General features: G+C 40.0%; 1 protein-coding gene across 1 annotated transcript in view; it reads left to right on the top strand.

The window, feature by feature from the left end:
* exo1 (exonuclease 1) overlaps nt 1-16,738 on the top strand; it is a 43,716-nt gene extending 26,978 nt beyond the window's left edge. Inside the window, exons 10-14 of the mRNA XM_072267022.1 lie at nt 3,296-3,539; nt 13,317-13,878; nt 13,982-14,077; nt 14,984-15,165; nt 16,431-16,738. Coding sequence (XP_072123123.1) covers nt 3,296-3,539; nt 13,317-13,878; nt 13,982-14,077; nt 14,984-15,165; nt 16,431-16,575 — 1,229 coding nt within the window. The 3' untranslated portion in view covers nt 16,576-16,738. The remainder of the gene's footprint in view (nt 1-3,295; nt 3,540-13,316; nt 13,879-13,981; nt 14,078-14,983; nt 15,166-16,430) is intronic.
* The last annotated feature ends 3,914 nt before the right edge of the window (nt 16,739-20,652 follow it).

A 20,652-nucleotide genomic window follows, 5' to 3' on the forward strand; every position in this document is an offset into this window, starting at 1 on the left:
TGGCCTTACCAATGCCCTATACAATTTCAACATTACATCCCAACTCCTATACTCGATGCTCTGATTAATAAAGGCCAGCATACCAAAAGCTTTCTTCACCACCCTATCTACATGATAGCACAGTTTCAGATACATAATTCCCTGAAAGTGGCGTCACAGGTAGACAGGGTTGTAAAGAAGTCATTTGGCTTCCTGGCATTCATAAATCAAAAGTATTGAGTATAGGAATTGGGATGTTATTGGGAGGTTGTGTTGGGCACATGACCAAGTGGTTAAGGCGTTTGTCTGGTGAACTCAAGGTCGCTAGTTCGAGCCTCAGCTGTGGCAGTGTGTTTGTGCCCTTGAGCAAGGCACTTAATCACACATTGCTCTAGTCTGTGCGAGGAGTGGCGCCCCACACAGACTTCCAATCTGCACCTTGTAAGGCATGAAAATGCCCGACGCAGGCCTCTCATGGTCTGAGTCGACGTTCCCTGTATAAGACATTGGTGAGGCCAAATTTGGAGTATTATGTACAGTTCTGGTCACCTAACTATAAGAAGGATATCAGTAAGATTGAAAGAGTGCAGAGAAGATTTACTAGGATGTTGCCGGGTCTTCAAGAGTTGAGTTACAGGGAAAGATTGAACGGGTTAGGACTTTATTCCTTGGAGCGTAGAAGAATGAGGGGAGACTTGATAGAGGTTTACAAAATTATGGGGGGTATAGACAGAATAAATGTGAATAGGCTCTTTCCACTTAGATTAGGAGAGATAAATATGAGAGGACATGGCTTTAGGGTGAAAGGGGAAAGGTTTGGGGGAACTACTTCACTCAGAGTGGTGGGAGTGTGGAACGAGCTGCCATCTGACGCGGTAAATGCGGGCTCACTCTTAAGTTTTAAGAATAAATTGGATAGGTACATGGATGGGAGAGGTCTGGAGGGTTATGGGCTGGATACAGGTCAATGGGACTAGCGGAATAATGTTTCGGCACAGACTAGAAGGGCCGAATGGCCTGTTTTCTGTGCTGTAGTGTTCTATGGTTCTAATACTCCATATCTCAAATAACAGTGAGTCGGTACAAGAAGGAAATGGAGACCTTAGTGACATGGTGTATGGCAACAATTTTTCCGTCAATGTCAGCAAATTGAGTGAGCTAGTTATTGACTTTAGGAATGTGGACAGTGCACATGCTCCTGTTTCCACCAACAGTGCCAATGTCAAGAGGTTTGAGAGTTCAAAGTTCCTAGAAGTGGACATCATTAATAGCCTGTCCTGGCTCAAACATGTATCAGCCACAGACAAGATAGCTCATCAGTGTCTGTACTACTTCCGGGTGGTAAAAAAGATTGGGCATGTTTCCTTCGAACCTCACCAATTTTTAATCAATGCACCGTAGAAAACATCCAATCTGTATGCATAATGGCAACTGCTCTGCCCACGACTGCAAGAAACCACAGAGAGCTGTGGACACCACTCAGTTCATCACAGAAACCATCCTCCCCTCCATGGACTCTGTCTACACTTCTCACTACCTTAGTAAAGCAGCCAGCATAATCAAATATTCCACCCACCCAGACACTCTGTCTTCTTCCTTCTCCTGTCAGACAGAAGATAAAAAAGCCTGAAGATATGTTTCATGAGGCTTAGGGACAGCTTCTATCCCACTGCTATAAGACTTTTAAATGGTTCCTTAGTACAATAAGATGGATTCTTGATTTCCCATTCCCCTCCTTGTGACTTTCCACCTTTTTTGTGTACCTGCACTGCACTCTCAAAGGTTCAAAGGTCAAATTTAATGTCAGAGAAATGCATACAATATACAACCTGAAATACTTTCTCTTTGCAAACATCCACGAAAAGAGAAGTGCCCCAAAGAATGAACGACAGTTAAACACGAGAACCCCAAAGTCCCCCCAGCTCCCCCCTCCCATGCGTAAGCCGTGGCGAGCAACAATCCCCCCTCCCCCCACCGCTACCGAGCATAAGCGTGAGCTAAGCGATAGCAAAGACACAGACACAGGGCTTCACATCTCATCCGACATTCGACAACCCACAAGTTCTCTCTCTCCCTGGCAAGGGAGAAGAAGGTGTCCCCCATTTTCACAGCGAGCGGGAGACATAACAACCCACTGGTTTACAATGTTAAAAGACCATTTCGTCACTTTTTCGAGCTCTGTGTCTGAATATCGCAAAGACCTCGTGTCTTTGGGCCCACAGCGAAAGATTTTCTGGCCTCCCCGACAACACGAATCTCCTGCCGTGACACCAACCCAAGATCCGCCCATCTCCAGAGCCCCGAGATCTTAGGCTTCCGAACACGATCGAGACTCTTGGGCCAAATCGTTGGCATGTCGAATAATGACCAGTCGTGGAACCCCAAGAACAGGTCCCATTCCCGCAAAGAACCAAAGCCTGCATGTAACTCCAGGTCAGGGTCTTCAAAAGAACCCTGAAAGGGAAAAATAAAGATACTAATGGTGGAAATAGAGCTGCTTCCGAAGATGCAAGCAAAGGAGTTGCTGTTTAGTGCCATCATCCCTCCTAAGCTCCACCTCCTTTCTCTGTAATTGTAATAATTTATTCTGTACTCTTGTTTCAATTCAGTGCACTATCATAATGAATTGATCTGTAATGGTAGCATGCAAGACAAATTTTTCACTGTATTGCAGTAATTGTGACAATACCAAACCAGTTTTGGATCTTTTATTAATTTTTTTATTAATTATCCATCAACAAAGCTATCCCGTACTGTAAGGTTGTACTGTAAAGCAAAAGTTTGATTTCCTCAGGAACATAACTGGCCTAGTTATTGAAGACCTTTGTTCAGAAACACTAACTCTGTTTAACTTTCTACAGATGCCATCTGAACTCTAAATTTTAGTTTCCAGCATTTTCTGGTTTTGTTCATAGTTCTTGCCTCTGCATTTTTTAATGTTACAGTCTTGTATTTCTGAAGATGTCAGAAGTTCTCAAAATTTTCTTCCTTTAAAGGAATATGGGTTACCTGATAAGTAATTTTAAATCATTGATTTATTGATTTTCCTCTTAATCTCACTTGCATTAAATAGGTCTCTTATGCATTGTAATGGATTTTTCTGTGGGGGGGAAAGAGTGTTCTGATCAGAATACTTTCTTCAAACAGTCCTTGTCTAGATAGAGTAATAGAAATATTCTTTGGTGGGAAATCATCAATAGCTTGTATCTAACCAACTGATTTTCAGGAGGGTTTGATGAAATTAAAACAAAACTGAGTAATTCTATTGTTGTATACAAATACTGCTAGCTTAAAAATTTTTGCTTTGAACCACCAGATGAAAGTCTGTCAGATGGAGACTTGTTAAGTCAGTACACATTTCCAAATGATAAGAAAACGAAAAAAGATGTTTCAGAGTGCCTGGATCGACCATCTCCTCCTGAACTGGAGGTGCCCTCGGACCGCTCAGTCACTGAGGAAAGCCCAAGATCACACTCCAAGATCCGGAACCGATTTGCTACTATTTTACAAAAACGAAAAGAAGATTTGGGCACTGTCGTTGTTCCTGGAACCAGAAGCCGGTAAAGTATCATTGGTGATTTTTTAAAATTAGATGCTGTTAAGTAATGCTAAGTTGGAGTGCTACTGCATTTCTGCTACAATATTCTTATGGCAGGATAAAATTAACCTTAATCTAATTTTCCCAACAGGACACTTACTACAATTATTTTCTTGGTTGCTATCAGTAGCAACTTGGATAATGTCTTACATAGAGCAAAACAAGTAGTAGAACTCCAGTGACCCTGGTGCAATCCTGAACTCTGGTGCTGTCACTGTAGGTGTGTGCACATTCTCCCTGCCTTTATGTTGGATTCCTTTACCTCTTCCTGTTTCTTCCCACCTGCCAGCAATGTGTGGGTTCATTGGATAATAGCCCACAGTAAGTTGTATGAAGGTAGTGGGAGAATCTGGCGGCATTTTATTTGTAATATGGGGAGAAAAAAATGTGATTCTTGTTAATAGACGCTTGACGGTTGGTGTAGACTCACTGAGCCAAAGGCCTTGCTTCAATACAGTATTGAAAGATCTGATGCATCTGAATAAACCCACTGAAACATTATTGGCCTATTTTCCTGGTATTGTCATCTAGCCATTGTTTTTTAGCATAGAAACAAGCCAACCATATATGCCAGCCAGCATGCTTGTCATATCATCTTCATTTACCTCAATGTTATCGATGTTTTTTAGTTCATTCATATTCACGAATGTGTCTTAAATAAAAACATGAAATGTTTCAGATACCTGTAGCAAAGAGAGAAAAACAACTTGTATTTTAGGTCTCAAACCTTACAGCAGAACATGACGTGACATGTAGGACAACATCCAATACACTATCAATCTTCAGGTCATGATATTCAGGGACTTGGGTTATATATTTTTTAGTGACCATGTGTTTCACTGCTATCATAGTAAAACTATTCTAGTGCTGCACAGGAGGGGGTGGTGTGGGGAGACGGGAGTTCAAACTAGAGCTGCAGGGTGATGGGAACCAGAGTACCAGATCGGATAGTGGAATGGCTGTGGGGGAAAAAATATCGTTAAGCCAACATACAAAGTCAAAAGATGAAAGGTCAAGCATGGTGGGCCTAGTGTTCAGAGCTGCATATACTGTAATGCAAGAAATATTGTAGGAATGGCGGATGAGCTTAGGACATGGATCAGCACGTGGAATAATGGCATTGTAGCCATTCGTGAGACTTGATTGCAAGAGGGGCAGGACTGACAAGGCACAGAGAGATATCACCCATTTTCACAGCGAAAGGGGAGAATGACAGTCGTTGTTATGATATTACAGTCTTCCGCGTTGTTTTTCAATATATCTGCCTCAGCAAAATCCCGATGTTCTATCTCCCGCAATGCCTCAGTCGACAACACTGGCCTGAATTCGGTCGTCCACAGGACCATGCAGGGCCGTGCTCCAGAGGCGCCACCCAAGAACAGGAACTCATCAACCATATAAAAAGAAAACGCAGTTTGAGTGTCACTTTCAGATCAGGACCTCGATAGAACCCCAACCACCTTGAAAAGGATAAAAAAAAAGACATTAAAGAGAGGAATTAAGTTGTTTTTCGCAGATGAACTAAGAGGCGGCCACTTGGCGCCATCTTGACTCAGCCTGTCCGGTGTTTGCTGTCTTGAGGCAAATTGAAGTAGGTAACTGTGTTCCCTTAGATCCTGTGAGATGAAATTGCAGAAATTGCAGGGACTCTAGCAGAGTCATTTAAAACATCTTTAGCCACGGTGGAGGTGCCAAAGGAATGGAGGAAAGCTAGTGCTGTTCCATTGTTAAAGAAAGGCTCCAAGAATAAGCCAGTAAGTTATGGGCTACTGACCCTGAAATCAGTAATGGGAAAGGGGACAAAGAGGAGTACAGTCATGATAGGGATTTCGTAGTTAGAGGGGTGGGCATGAGATTCTCTGAATGTGGAAAAAGTCACCCGGATGGTATGTTACCTTCTAGATGTCAGGGTCAGAGACATCTTGCACCGGGTTCACGGTATTCTAAAGGGGAAAGGCGAACAGCCAGATGTCTTGTTGCATAATGGCACCAATGACAAAGGTAGGAAAACTGAGGAGGTCATGAAGAGAAAATTTAGGGAGTTAGGCAGAAAGCTGTAAAGCAGGACCTCCAGCTCTGGATTGTTGCCCATGCCACGTGACAGTGAGGGGAAGAAACAGCATTTGGCAGATGATTGTGTGACTGAGGAACTGGTGTAGGAGAGAGGGGTTCAGATTTCTGGATCATTAAGATCTCTTCTGGGGAAGGTACAACCTGTACAAAAGGGACAGGTTACACTTGAACCCAGGGAGGACCAGTATCCTTGCAGGCCGGTTTGCTAGAGCTGTTGGAGAGGGTTTAAGCTAATTTAGCAGAGGGCTAGGAACCAGAGTGATAGGGCTGAGGATGGGGCAGTTGGTATACAAGTAGATGCAGTGTGTAGCGAGACTGAGGAATGTGGTAGATGATAGGGCAAAATTGCAGTCAGTGGGATGAGTTGTGGTGTAGCATGGGGATAAAATTGAAAATAAATGAATACAGGACTAAAGGTGTTATATTTGAAAGTGCACAATGTATAGAATAAGGTAAGTGATCTTATAGCACAGTTAGAGATTGAGTCATGGCTGAAAGAAGATTATAGTTGGGAGCTTAAGGATACATGTTGTATTGAAAGGACAGGCAGATAGGCAGAGGGGGCGTTGTGGCTCCGTTGGTAAAATTGAAATCAAATCCTCCGAAAGAGGCAAAATCTGGTCGGAAAATGTAGAATCCTTGGGGATAGAGTTAAGAAAATGGAAAAGTAAAAAGACGCCGATAGGAGTTGTGTACAGGCCTCCGAATAGTAGCTAGGGAGTGGGCTATAGATTACAACAGGGGATAGGAAACGCAAATCCAAAGGGCAATATTAAAATAGTCATTTGGGGGTTTCCGTATGCAGGTATATTGGGGAAAATCAGGTTGGGGCTGGATCCCAAAGGAGAGAATTTGTAGAATGCCTGTCAGGTGGATTTTCAGAGCAGCTTGTGGTTGAGCCCACGAGGGGAAAGGCTATTCTGTATCGGGTGTTGTGTAATGAACCAGATTTGATTTGGGTGCTTAAGGTAAAGAAACCCTTATGAGACAGTGACCATAATATCACTGCACTTTGAGAGGTAATACAGAAAAGATACTAGAATGGTTAGGGGATTGGTTGATTGTCAGGAGGCATAGAGTGGGAAATAAAGGAACCTTTACTGATTGGCTGCTGGTAACTAGTGGTGTTCCACAGGGTTCGGTTTTGGGACTGCTTTTTTTACATTACCGTATATGTCAATGGTTTGGCTGACAGTGATGGCTTTGTAGCCAAGTTTGCAGGTGATATGAAGATAGGGGGAGGGGCAGTTAGTGTTGAAGCAGGGAGGCTACAGAAGGACTTGGAGAGATTAGGAGAAAGGGCAAAGAGTGGCAAATGGAATATAGTGTTGGAGAGTGTATGGTTAAATTCTGAGGTGCAATGGGACTTTGGGGTCCTATTGCAGGATTCTCTAAAGGTTAACTTGTAGGATGTGTTGATGGTAAGGAAGGCAAATGTAATGCTAGCATTCATTTTGAGAGGATGAGAACGTAAAAATAAGGATGTAATGCTGAGATTTTATAAGGCACTGGTGAGGCCTCACTTGGAATATTTTTTGGGCCACTTATCTAAGAAAGGCTGTGCTGATATTGGAGAAGGTTCAGAGGAGGTTCACGAAAATGATTCCAGGAATGAAAGGCTTCACGTATGAAGAACGTTTGATGGCTCTGGACCTGTACTCACTGGAATTTGGAAGAATGAAGGGTGATCTCATTGAAACCTATCAAATGTTGAAAGGCCAAGATAGAGTTGCTGTGGACAGTTTGTTTCCTATAATGGGGGAGTCTACGACCAGAGGGCACACCCTCAGAATAGAGGGACATTCATTTAGAACAGAGGTGAGGAGGAATTTCTTTAGCCAGAGGGTGGTGAATCTATGGAATTGGACTTTAGTAATGCATTTGACAAGGTCCCGCATGGGAGGCTGGTCAAAAAGGTTCAGTCACTCAGCATTCAAGATGAAGTAATAAATTGGATTAGAGGTTTGCTTCACAGGAGAAGCTAGAGAGTGGTAGTAGATGGTTGCCTCTCTGACTGGAAGCCTGTGATTAGTCGTGTGACTCAGGGATCAGTGCTGGATCCATTGTTCGTCATCTATATTAACGATCTGGATGATAATATGGTTAACTGGATCAGCAAATTAGCAAATGGCACTAAGATTGGGGATGTAGTGGACAGTGAGAAAGACTATCAAAGTTTGTATTGAGATCTGGAAAAATGAGCTGAAAAATGGTAGAATCTAATGCAGACAAGTGAGGTGTTGCATTTTTGGAGGACAAACCGGGGTAGGACTTACAAAGTGAATGGTAGGGCACTGAGGAGTGCAGTAAAACTGAGGGATCATGGAGTACAGATCCATAATTCCTTGAAAGCAGTGTCACAGGTAGGGCTGTAAAGAAAGCTTTTGGCCTTCATATATTAATGTATTGAGTACAGGAGTTGGGGTGTTATGTTGAAATTGTATAAGTCTTTGGTGAGGCCTAATTTGGAGTATTGTGTGCAGTTTTGGTCACCTACTTACATTAAAGATGTAAATAAGATTGAAAGAGTACAGAGAAAATTTACAAGGATGTTGCTGGGACATGATGACCTGAGTTATAGGGAAAGGTTGAATAGGTTAGGACTTTATTTCCTAGAACATAGAAGATTAAGGGTAAATTTGATAGAGGTATACAAAATTGAGGGGTATAGGTAGTGTAAATGCAAACGGGCTTTTTCCACTGAGGTTGGGTGAAACTACAACTAAGGGTCATGTGTTAAGGGTGAAAGGTGAAAAGTTTTGGGGGAAAAGTTTAAGAGGAGTAACATCTTCACTCAGGGTGGTGAGTATGGAATGAGCTGCCAGAGCAAGTGGTGTATGCTGCGTCAATTGCAACATTTAAGAGAAATTTGGATAGCTACATCGATGGGAGGGGTATGAAGGTCAGATGCAGGTCGATGGGACTAACCAGATTAATTATCTAGTATCGACTAATGGGCTGAAAGGCCTTTTTCTGTGCTGTTGTGTTCTGTGACTCTATGACTACTTATATGTACTTTGTGCTGTTGGTACAGTGTTTTGCACTTTGGGCCTGGAGGACCACTGTTTTGTTTGGCTGTGTCTACATGTATGGTTGAATGACAGTTGAATTAAGAGGCCTCCGGGCAACTACTCAAATAAGCAGGGTATAAAGGGATACGGAAGGTGTGGGATTAGCGTAGATAGGCATGTTGCTCAGCAAAGATGCGGTGGGTCATGATCTTGTCTCTATGCTGTACAGCTCTGATCCTGTAACTCAAGATTCCAACAACAGCATCTACCTTAATAAAAAATGTTGCAAAGTTCTCTTATAGTATGTTGGCCTTGCCATCTGCTCCCAAGATTAAATTGCCAATTTGCCCTCCGATTAGCTGCACCGCTTCACTTTCTGACTCGCTTTCTGTTTTCAGAAGGTAGTAATATCTGTCATACTGCTTTAAATTTTCACTTCACTTTGTACATGTGATAGAGAATTAGGGCCGAGTCTTCAAATGATAAGAAGGGTGTTTAATATCTCGTGGCTATTAACCATCATATTAACGAGTCAGTGGCAGTACTGAATAAAACTACAAACATGACACACCCTTACACATTCTTGTTTTGACTTCAGTTTTGAGTTTACTTTGTTCAACACTGTGTGTGAAATAAGAATAAAGCTTTTGGTGATGCTAGTTATACGGAAGGCGATTCCATATGCTTCCAGAATGTACTACCCATGAATGATGTCAAAAGGCTTCTTGGACACTGAAGTTTTGGTAGTTACCTTTACAAAACATGTAGTTCTTTGAATATTTAGAACATATTACATTGAACAGTACAGGCACTTCGGCTCATGATGTTGTGCTGAACTTTTAACCGACTCCAAGATCAATCTAACCTCTCCCTCTCACATAGCCTTCATTTTTCTTTCATCCATGTGCCTATCTAAGAGTCACTTGAATGTCCCTACCACCCCCCTGGCAGTGCGTTCCAGGCACCTGCAACACTGTGTAATTTTTTAAAAACACAGCAAAGATCTAGTTTCGAGCCCATGAAAGTAAAAACTGCCTTGATCTTTATGAGAAAGATCTTTATATGCTGAAATATAATCCTGTGCAGTACTTTGCTCAGTACAGGCAAAAATGTAAAAATTGGCTGTTTTTTTGCAATTATTAAGCATTCTTTTTCTTAACCCTTTGGTCCATTCAGATGGTACTTGTTCCTTTTCCCAGCCTGATGTCAATAAAGGGGCTGGGATAGATTCTGTGGATTTAAAATTTATCTTGAACACCTGCATTAAAGTTGTCCACAACAAGGCCTTTCCTTTTCTCAGATTGTGTTAAGTTGGGTGATGCCTTCTTTTTATTACCTTTGTTTTGTTTATCATCCCATGTAGAATATATCAGTTTCTCTGTGCTTATTTTGAAATCTTGATCCCATTCATCTATTTCTGCTGATACTCTAAGAGTGGTGGTTCCCAAAGTGAGGGTAGTGGGAGTTTCTAAGGGAGATGATGGGGCAGTAGGGAGGTGCTTAAAAGCAAGGGGAGCAGCTTAATTCAAGAAATGAATTACTTATAAGCATTTCATCCTCAATGCCTCATAATTGATTATAATGATCAGGTAATCACCTTATCTTTGTTATCCCACTGTTCTCTTAGACTTTGCTTGAAGCACATTATAGTTGTTGAAAAACAATGTGACACTTCTGTATTTGGCACATCATGAGAAATCTGGACTGAAGAAATCGCGTTATTTTCGGTCCTGGCCCACGCATTACTTCCATTTACTACTATGGTACAGTGTGAGCTGGTACGATACCCGTACTCTAATCATGCAGTGACACAATTCCTATAAATCACGCAATAATGCAATTCCTGTGAACCGCACAGGCTCCTTGAGCATTTGAAAAGATGCACTCTGATAAAGAAAACAAGAACTTGGTGTATTTTCAGTTTCTTTGCGAAAACCTTCAGAAATTTAAAACACTTCAAAATGTGTTTGCCATCACTTCACAACAAAACAGTGATGGTCTTCCTGCTTCATACAACATTTCATTACTCATTTCTAAATCTGGGAAGCCCCATGCAATTGGAGAAGAATTGATTCTGCCAGCAGTAAGGGAGGTTCTGAGAATAGTTTTGCACATGTCACCGGACCAAATAATTAAAGCAATTCCACTCAGCGATAACTCTCTTCAAAGCCGATTTGATGAAACGTTTGAAAATATGGAAGACACATGCAGCATACTTGGACAATAGAATTTGTTATGCAGTTGGATGAGTCAATCTTTGCTTCTTGGCTATGTTCACTTCATAAAAGATGAAAGCATGGTTCAAGAGTTGTTATTTACAAGCGGACTAGAAACATACAAAGGGGAAGACAATATTTCAGGTTGTTGAGCAACTTTTCAAAGAGAAGGACATTCTGCTCACCATCATTCCTGCTTGTGCAAAAGACAGCACCATAAATGATAGGACACACCGTAGGTTAGTACTTTCTTAGGAAGAAAAAGCTGTACCTAACATATTCACCATTCACTGTGTGATTCACAGACAACATCTTGTCGCAAAAAAACCCCCTAAGAAATTGGCTGCGCAGGTAATTAAATACTGTTATAACAGTGATAAATAAAATCAGATACCATGCTCTTAATTCTTGACTATTTCAAGAACTTTGTAGTCAGATTGATGAACAGTTAGAATGTTTGCTGTTGCTCACAGAGGTCAAATAGCTTTCAAAAGGAAACTGTCTGAGATGCTGTTATGTACCTTGTGAAACTGATGAAATTCTTTGAAGACTCGAATGTTTCATTCAGTAATCATCTCAAGAATATTAGGCATGACATTATTTATTTGTCAGAATTATTTGCAAGGTTTAATTAAATCAATAATCAGTGAATCTTATCTGAGTCAAACCAGGCATCTCCATATTTCTATCCCTATTTAACTGCAACACTGATCGCCATGACGTTTTCCTGTTTCCGAGCCTCCCTGAATTGGAAGAGAAAGAGAGAATAGCAGATGATGATTTTCAAGTATACTGTTGCCACATGGGCGAACTGCATAAAGACACATCAGAGAGATTTCAGGATCTTCTCTTAATCCAAGTTCCAGATTGGGTAATAAATTCATTGCTGAACATTTGTAATGAGGAATTAACAGGAAGGATAGAAGAAGAATTGATCTTGCTACAAAATGACTGAGCTGAAGCAGAGGTTTGTTTAAAAAAAACATCAAAACTTCTGATTGCAGAAAGAAATCTCTGAATGTTATCCTGCATTGTGGAAAGTGGTCAATATGTTCTTTATTGTCTTCCCATCATATTTAGTGGAATGCAGTTCTCAACTTCTTTCAAAGCAATGAAGCAGACTGCAAATTACTCAATGTTGGGATCTCAGATTCTTCTGAGTGATATTCAGTCTGCACCAAGCCCATCCATGTCATTGAAAGGTGAAAAAGCAATGAAGTCAATAGTTTACTACTGATGTACACTCTAAAATTGTTGAACATTTTATTTGTAGCTTTAAATGGATTTGAATTTGTTTTGCAATTATTTGTCACTGTTTTGAATTTGCAGCTCCTATTCTCTTTCACTGTGCATTGTAAATCAGGATTCTGTATAGTTTTATATAACACCTGGAAAGAGAGAAGGGACACTGTGGATGTGGTTTGGCAGCCAAGGGGGAGGTAACCCAAAAATGTTTGGAAACCACTTCCTCCAGTGTAAACTGTGGCATCTCATATCAGTTCTGATCAAATTTGTACATTGTTATCTATTGCAGAAAGTTTTTTCTGTCTTGCTATTGAGCATTTCATTCTTAAGGACATTGTCTTTCTTTTGGCTTTAAACACCAGCAGTCATGCAAATCATCGATTCCTGAAGTCTGTCACACATAGTAACAGTCAATTTCTTTGCACTGATTCTCTATTTGCATAATATGGCTGTTATTCCTTCAAAATTTGGAAGACTTTTTGATCCTCTCCCCTTCATTCATCTTATTTTAACTTCCTCTGCTCCTGAGCACTGCCAGAGTTAGAATGTACAACATATTTCTTGTTCATCTTCAGTTTTCTGATTAGTAATTTGAAGCAACCCTGGGAAGTCTTAACTTGGAAGATAAAGTTTTTGTAGTTGAAAGAAATGATGTTAAATTGCGAGGTTCTAGGGATTTAAAAGTGGCTAAGTTCCCTGGGCTTGCCTCTAGCATTATGAATAGAAATGAAGTAGCCTGTAAGAATCTTGTGAAATAAACATAAGCACTCAAAACCTAAGCTTGTCTGGGTATAAACATAAGAGAATGTTTTTTTTTTTGCTTAATTCCGTACAAGCTCGCATGATTACCAGGAAAATTGTTAGCATAGTGGGCCATGCTAGCAGATAGACACTTTGCCTGTGCCTTGGCTTTGTGAATAACTTGCAGTAAACTTAACATTATCACAATTTTCCATTACCTGTACTGACAACGTCTGATGTTAACATCCCAGCAGATGACTTAAATGCAGTTTGCACTCTAACCCTGAATTTAAAAACTGGAATAAAACAATTACTTAAAAAAAACAACTAGCATTTAACAAATGTAGTTAACCGCAAAGAGAACATTTTATGCTGAAGAGATGTAATTTGAGCTGTGCAGTGCTTTTCTTGATGTTTACTATTCTGCATACTTTATTTGTACTACTTTTATAGGTTCTTCTGTACACACAAAGAAGTCTGTATTCCCGATCAGAACACTGAAACCAGTGTAGTATCTAATGCAACAGAGGAGTTGAAGGAAGCAAGCCCAATAGGCTCCTTTAAGAGTGAGAAGAATGATATTTTGTCGAGTATATGCAGCAATGAAGGAGAACAGGATGAAAAGCCACTTGAAAATCTGAACTCCAATGCAAATGCAGTTCCTGCAGGTTTTCATTCAGATCCCAGGAGAAGCTTAAGTGCTTTCAGTTGGTCTGGAGGAATGAGAGCCAAAGCCAGTATTTCGAGCCCTGCTTCTGGTTTATCTGTATTACAGCAGTTCCACAGAAAGGTGGCACACTCATCTCAAAATAAATGTACTGACGGTAAAATAGTAACAGAAACTGACCAGAATGTAAACCAGCAGCAACCAAACCTTCCAAAACAATCTGAAAAATCCCAGGATGACAACTCCGAACTAATGGACTCCCCACAATCACCTCTCAAAATCCGGACTTCTCTTGGCACTTTAAATTCCTTGGATTCATCTCAATTATTCACAAGTTCTGAATTAGATGTAAGTTGAATTTTATTAATGTTGAAATGCTTTCAAGGCATTTTCTGAACTGGCAAATAGCTTTAGGTTGTTTATTAATATCTTTTAATTCTTTTGATGCAAGGAAGCAAGTGATGATGCAACATCTAATGATCAAAGTTCCGGTCCCCTCGCTCTGCTATCTTTACCTGAGAAAACTGCCATAACTGCTAAGCATAGGGTAAGTTGATATACTTGTTGCTTTTCCTGGCTAGATATTCATTTTCTGTAGAGGCAGCTTATTTCCAATTAATTTAAAATTAAAATTTGTAAATCTGAATTCTTAACTTATTTATTTAACAACATTTCACTAGTATTAAGCAATCTACTGGAGGCCTTCATGGGTTGCAATGCATCGAAGGGAGGAAAGGAATTGTTGGCATTTCTGGTCAAAATACTGCATCAGGACTGATTATACAAAATGTTGACAGTTACTTTCGTCCCACAAATGCTGCTTGGCCCTCTGAATTCCTCCAGCAAATTATTTGTTACTTCACTTTCCAGTATCTGGGGTCTCTTGTGTCTCTATCTTAACTGGAAATATCTAGTCATTAGTGGGAATGGGATTGACTGACAATACAGCTGATGTCTTTTCTCACAATCATGGCTCTCAATGGTCACTTTATGAAGGAATGTTACTGGAGATCTGTGGCGTAGCAAGGTATTAACCTCTTAGAAAAGAAGTATTGGCAAAAACTCCAGATTGAAGTTAACAGCGACGAATACATTAAAGATCTTAATACATGTGCATTGGAAGCCCATTTCTTCTCTTTAGTCCCAGGTGTTTTTTGTTCTTATTTCATATGATTTGGTTTCGGTTGTCAAACCCAGCGTCTGTAATCCATTATCTTCATCCGCTGAGTTAGTGAGAGTGTCAGCTGTCTAAGCTAATTCAAACAACAAATGGGAATTGATCCAATTACGTTGGGATGGAAAATGTGCTTAATATTCTCAAGTAAATAAATTGTCTTCAAAGATGACTGTTGTTAAATCAAGAATTTTTTTTAGTGTTGAGCAGTATTAATAGTTTTAACACAGAATTATAGACAGGGATTTGGTGGAATTACCAAATGCACTTGCTGTTCAGGTTCCTGGATTACAAAGACTGAACTCTGGATCAGCTAGAAAGTACACTAAACTGAAGCTTCCAGGACCAGCTAAAGCCAGTGGATTAACGAAAAGATCACTGAAATCTGCTCCAAACAATGAGAACAAGCCTGAAATACAGGCCACAATCAATGACTTATGGAAGAAATTTGAGTATAAGCGGTAAGTATGGTTAATTAGAATGCTGAGAAGGTGATGGTCTGCTTGGCAACTGCCTGTTTTCATGATTATGATATTTGAGGCTTTTTTTTGCATTTTACATATACTGGGGTACACATTAGTGTGTTTGCTTATGAAACTTCCAGTACAGTCGGCCCTCCGTATCCATGGGGGATTGGTTCCAGGACTCTTCCCCCACCCACCACGCCCCGCAGATACCAAAGTTCGCGGATGCTCAAGTCCCTTATGTAAAAGCCTAAGAGAGCTCATAAGGGTGTTACAAAAAGCGAAAATAGCGTTCAACAGTTGTTTTGCAGCAAGCCGTTATAGAGGCAGTGCGCACCCGGAGCAGCCAGAGTGCTTTATCTCCATTTATTTTGTGCATCTGTTAGCAAGATGTGTCCTAATATATCAGAAAAGCCTAAGAGAGCTCATAAGGGTGTAACACTTGGCGTAAAACTGGACATAATTAAACGTTTTGATCGTGGTGAACAAAATAAGACATTGTGCGTGCATTGAACTTGCCTGCGTCCACCATTCATACTACTTACGCGCCGAGAGAAAGAATCTTGAAAGCTGTCTATGTTACTATTGGTTCTGCTAGTAGCATATCATTCCTGCTTTTACTATATGATAGTGTTATTTTAGGTTTTATGTGTTATTTGGTATGATTTAGTAGGTTATTTTTTGGGTCTGGGAGCGCTCAAAAATTTTTCCTATATAAATTAATGGTAATTGCTTCTTCACTTTACGCCATTTCGGCTTATGAAAGGTTTCATAGGAACGCTCTACTTTCGGATAGTGGGGGATACTTGTACAGTATTTTTGATCTGCGGTTAGTTAATTGCTCTTTAGGAGCCATTTTTTCACTGAAACACACAACACAAGTAGCGACCGAACAAGACGTGAGGCGAACAATGCTCAAACGAGTGCTGGAGAGAGAACTTCCAGGTTTTCCCGATCCGCGGTTGGTTGAATCCGCAGATGCGGAACCCGCGGATACGGAGGGCTGACTGTATGTACAAAGGAAAAGCCGTGAGGAAGGGGAGAATTAAAGACTCGCATAATTTCAAAGGTGTTTCCTGTATGTGTGTTGTGCTTACACCTACATTGTGCATTAGATTTTGATAGCTTACAATCTTCTGAATTTGATACCAAGAAATGTTCAACTCTATACCTTGTCAAGGATGTAGATTAATTCAGAGGAGAAAGTTATATGTACATTTGACTTTTGGCTACTAACGATTTGGCTATTTTGTTTTCCACAGGAAATCTAAGATGTTTCAACCCAGTGAAAAGTTTGATCCAATGTCCCCAATCAAGGACAACTTGCAAATCTTGACCCCAGAGACTGACCAAAGTATTTTATTGAGATCTGAATGTATTTCTGTGCAGCGAGCCATACAATGGTGACGAATCTATGAAGAGGCTTAAAATTGATTCAATGTAATTAGCAATGTCTGTATAAAATTAATTTATCATCTGAAAATGACATTTAATTTGCAGATTATATGCAATCGCTTAAATTACTACTATTAAACAGATTTTTTGTAAAACAAAAAACTGTTATTGGTTTTGACAATAACTGTGTTTTATTTTGTCACAGAAATGTAATTGATTTTCTTTTGTTTACATCCAAAAGAGTGGATTCATAACTTATTTCTGATTGTTTCTTAAAGTAGAGAAGGTTAAATGTTTCCTGCTGCAGTAACATTAAAGAGCTTGTGTCCTCCCTAAACCAAGGAGATTGTACTGTAGGAGAGAATTGCACTATTAGGCCAACAAATAGAACATTGCTCTCGACAAGTAAATCCACTTGCCATATCAGTACCACGGATGTTTAATAAATTGAGCTGTTTTAGAAATGCAGGCAGTTGTACCAGCCTAAAAGATAAATAGAGCATGCAAGGATTTTTTTTTTTTCTTTTTAACACTTATGCTGTGGATTGCAGGCAGCAATGAGTCTGCACCCTGTTTACAGCGTGAGCAAGGAAAGTGAGTTCACCACACCACACACTAATTTATATTGACTCAGGTATGAAACATAATTTTAATATTTTCCCACCCCACCAATCCTGCCTTGTCCTGCCCTGCCCTACCCTCTGTACCTTGATTCTTGCCCAATTTATTATTGTGTAGCTGATCATAATCAATGAAGTGCAGCTATTGAGAATATATTTGCCAGAGTGGTTTTATCAAGTTATTATAGTTGTAGGAAGAAAGGAATTTTAACTTGCCTTTACTCGCATCAAGTTAGTCCCGTAATAATGTCAAGCATGGCTCAATTATACCACACTTTTTTTCTAGAAGGTTTTGCGTTCAAACCCCACTCTAAGGAACAGAGTCTACAGTGATAGACTTTGGTGCCATCTTTTGAATGCAGTGATAATTAAAAACCCCTTTCCCCACCACATTTGCCCACTAAGTTAGAGATCTAACAGTATAATTGACTGCTGTGGTTCTTGCACCCATAATATTGATGGTACTTCCCATTATTTCATTGGATATAAAAACAGTCTGAATTTTGAGGTTTTGAAATGCTTCCAAGTTCATAGTAAGAAGCAGTACAGTGCAGGATATCCAGAAACTAATAAGCAAATTATGATAATTAATGGAGTTGATGGTTGTAGGCTGCTAATTCTCCGGGTGGGCAGTTTGAGCTCATCAATATTTATGAGTTTTGCCTGCCCTCGTTCTTCACTGCTGTGAATGTGAAATTTGCTCCATGAGGTAAATATTTCAGGAATTTGCTTCTGGAACAACTGTGCTATAAGATGACAAAGCTGCTTTAGTTAAGCTTGGTAGAAGTGACATATAAATTAAATTCAAACCAAGACAGTTTGCAGTACAGTGCAGAGACATGGTTTTGCCTGCAAATTGTTTGTTACCTTAAGCAAGATAATTTTGTATTTTCATTCAAATGAATCAATCTATTGACCATATCTATTTTGGTTCTCACCTTGTAAATGATTGTGAAAATAAAACCCTGAAAACATTCAGATTTTTCTATTGTATCAGCCACAAATACTTTTAACTTCAATCAACATGATGTAAGAGATGAAAATGTAAATACTAAGGATAAATATTATCCCTGATTTACTTTTTTTTTCCAGAAGCATTGATAGGTACAGAATTCAGCTTCTAAAACTTTGCTAAAAATGATACCAAAATCTTACATTATAATTTTATCATGAAGTTGTAAACTACTATCAAAAAAATCAGTGGTGGAAAGAAGGGACTAATGACTTAGGCAAAAAGAAATTCTATACTGTTAAGAAGAGTAGTGCTGCAGATCACATTGTATACTGATATGAACAGAAGCAATGGGCCTGTGCATTTATGGGTAAGTGATGGGGTAAAATTTGTGGATCAAGGGAAGCTATTAAAAGAAGAGAATGATTAACCATTATGGGTACATAGTTTGGAAACATGGAGGGTTTTAGTAACATATAGACCAGTGCTTCCCAACATTTTTTAGCCCAATGCCCCCCTAAAACATCTTCATACTTGCCATGCCTCTTGTAGGCACAATATACTTTCTGACGCCCCCATAGTGTAAAAACATGTCTACCATATGCTAAAATGATTCTGCTTTAAATTTTTATTTGTCTTTAAACCTAGCTTACACAGTACCTGTGAGCTGTACAACAACTTTGATATCAATATGATCCCTGAGCTTAATGGTTTTTAGCAAGAGGTTTCTTTGGTTCAAGTTTTGACAGCAATGTCCAAGTGGGTTCTGTTTTTTGAGTATGCGGTTCATTCACTGCAGTGAAACCTCTTTCAACAAGGTTGGAGGATGGAAATGCAATGAAGACCAGGAAACTTCATATGAGGGTGCACTCAAATACCACAAAAGCTAACGTTTTTGAAAAGCATTTTTGCTTCTTCATCATTCTGAAATTTCATAATTTCTTCTTGCAAGCTCTCTTCCTGTTCTTCCACCTTGGAAAGAAATGGGTTAATTACCCAGTCTGGAATCTCCAGATCTTTCAAATCATTGAATCAATCCTGAAAATCCTCCTTCAGTGACTGCAGATGTAAGCAGTTCACTTGCAAATCACCATCTGTGAAAGAGAGTGCCATACTTTCCTTGCAGGGAAACTGAAAACTGTCTTCTCCCAATCTTTTGCTAATATATTTCCAATTTTCCAATAAAAGAGGACACTGCATTTTTTGCCCGGATTAAATTGAAATTCTCACCCTGCAGTTTCATATTTAGAGTGTTCATTTTGTCAAACAGATTGGCTAGGTATCTCCACGTGGAATATTTCAGGTATGTAACATTGTATTGACGCACTTTCAGTAGTTTCTGTTTCTTTGCAGGATTAGAATTCATAGCTTGATCGCCTTCAGACTCATAGAGATCGCGCCGTATATATTTATCCATCATTAACGGGCCTAAATTAAAATTAAAAACTCTCGGAATCAGTAGATCACTGATTGGCTCTGTATAGTGAGCAGTAAAGATATTAGGAAAGACAGGCAGTGACGGGGCAAATTTGTAGCCATTGGGATGAGTTGCAGTGAAATCAAAGCGAAAAGTGCCAAATACTGGTCTAAAGGTGTTATACTTAAATGCATGCAGCATAAGGAATAAGGTGGATGATCTTGTCGTACAGCTACAGATATTGTGGCCATCAATGAGACGTGGCTAAAGGATGCATGTCTCTGGGAGCTGAACGTCCAAGGATACACAGTGTATAGGAAGGTAGGCAGAGGGGGAGGCGTGGCTTTATTGGTAAGAAATGATATTAAATCATTAGAAAGAGGTGATATAGGATCGGAAGGTGCAGCATCTTTATGGGTTGAGCTAAGAAATTGCAGGGGTAAAAGGACCCTGATGGCAGTTATATACAGGCCTCCAAACAGCTGCAGTGATGTGGACTACAAATTACAACAGGAAATAGAAAAGGCTTGTCAGAAGGGCAGTGTTATGATAATTGTGGGGGATTTTAACATGCAAGTGGATTGGGAAAATCAGGTCGGCACTGAATCTCAAGGGAGAGAATTTGCAGAATGTCTGCGAGATGGCTTTTTAGAATAGCTTGTTGTTGAGCCCACTAGGGGATCGGCTGTACTGGATTGGGTATTGTGTAATGAACCGGAGGTGATTGGAGAGATTGAGGTGAAGGAACCCTTAGGAGGCAGTGATCATAACATGATTGAGTTCACTATGAAATTAGAAAAAGAGAAGCCAAAACCTGATGTGTCAGTATTTCAGTGGAGTAAAGGAAATTACAGTGGCATAAGAGAGGAACTGGCCAAAGTTGACTAGAAAGGGACACTGGCGGGAAAGACGGCAGAGCAGCAGTGGCTGGAGTTTATGCGATAAGTGAGGATGGTGCAAGACAGGTATATTCCAAAAAAGAAGAAATTTTCGAATGGAAAAAGCATGCAACCGTGGTTGACAAGAGAAGTCAAAGCCAAAGTTAAAGCAGAGGAGAGGGTATACAAGGAAGCAAAAATTAGTGGGAAGACAGAGGATTG

Source organism: Mobula birostris, chromosome 8 (assembly GCF_030028105.1).
Source record: "Mobula birostris isolate sMobBir1 chromosome 8, sMobBir1.hap1, whole genome shotgun sequence".
Taxonomy (NCBI): Eukaryota; Metazoa; Chordata; class Chondrichthyes; order Myliobatiformes; family Myliobatidae; genus Mobula; species Mobula birostris.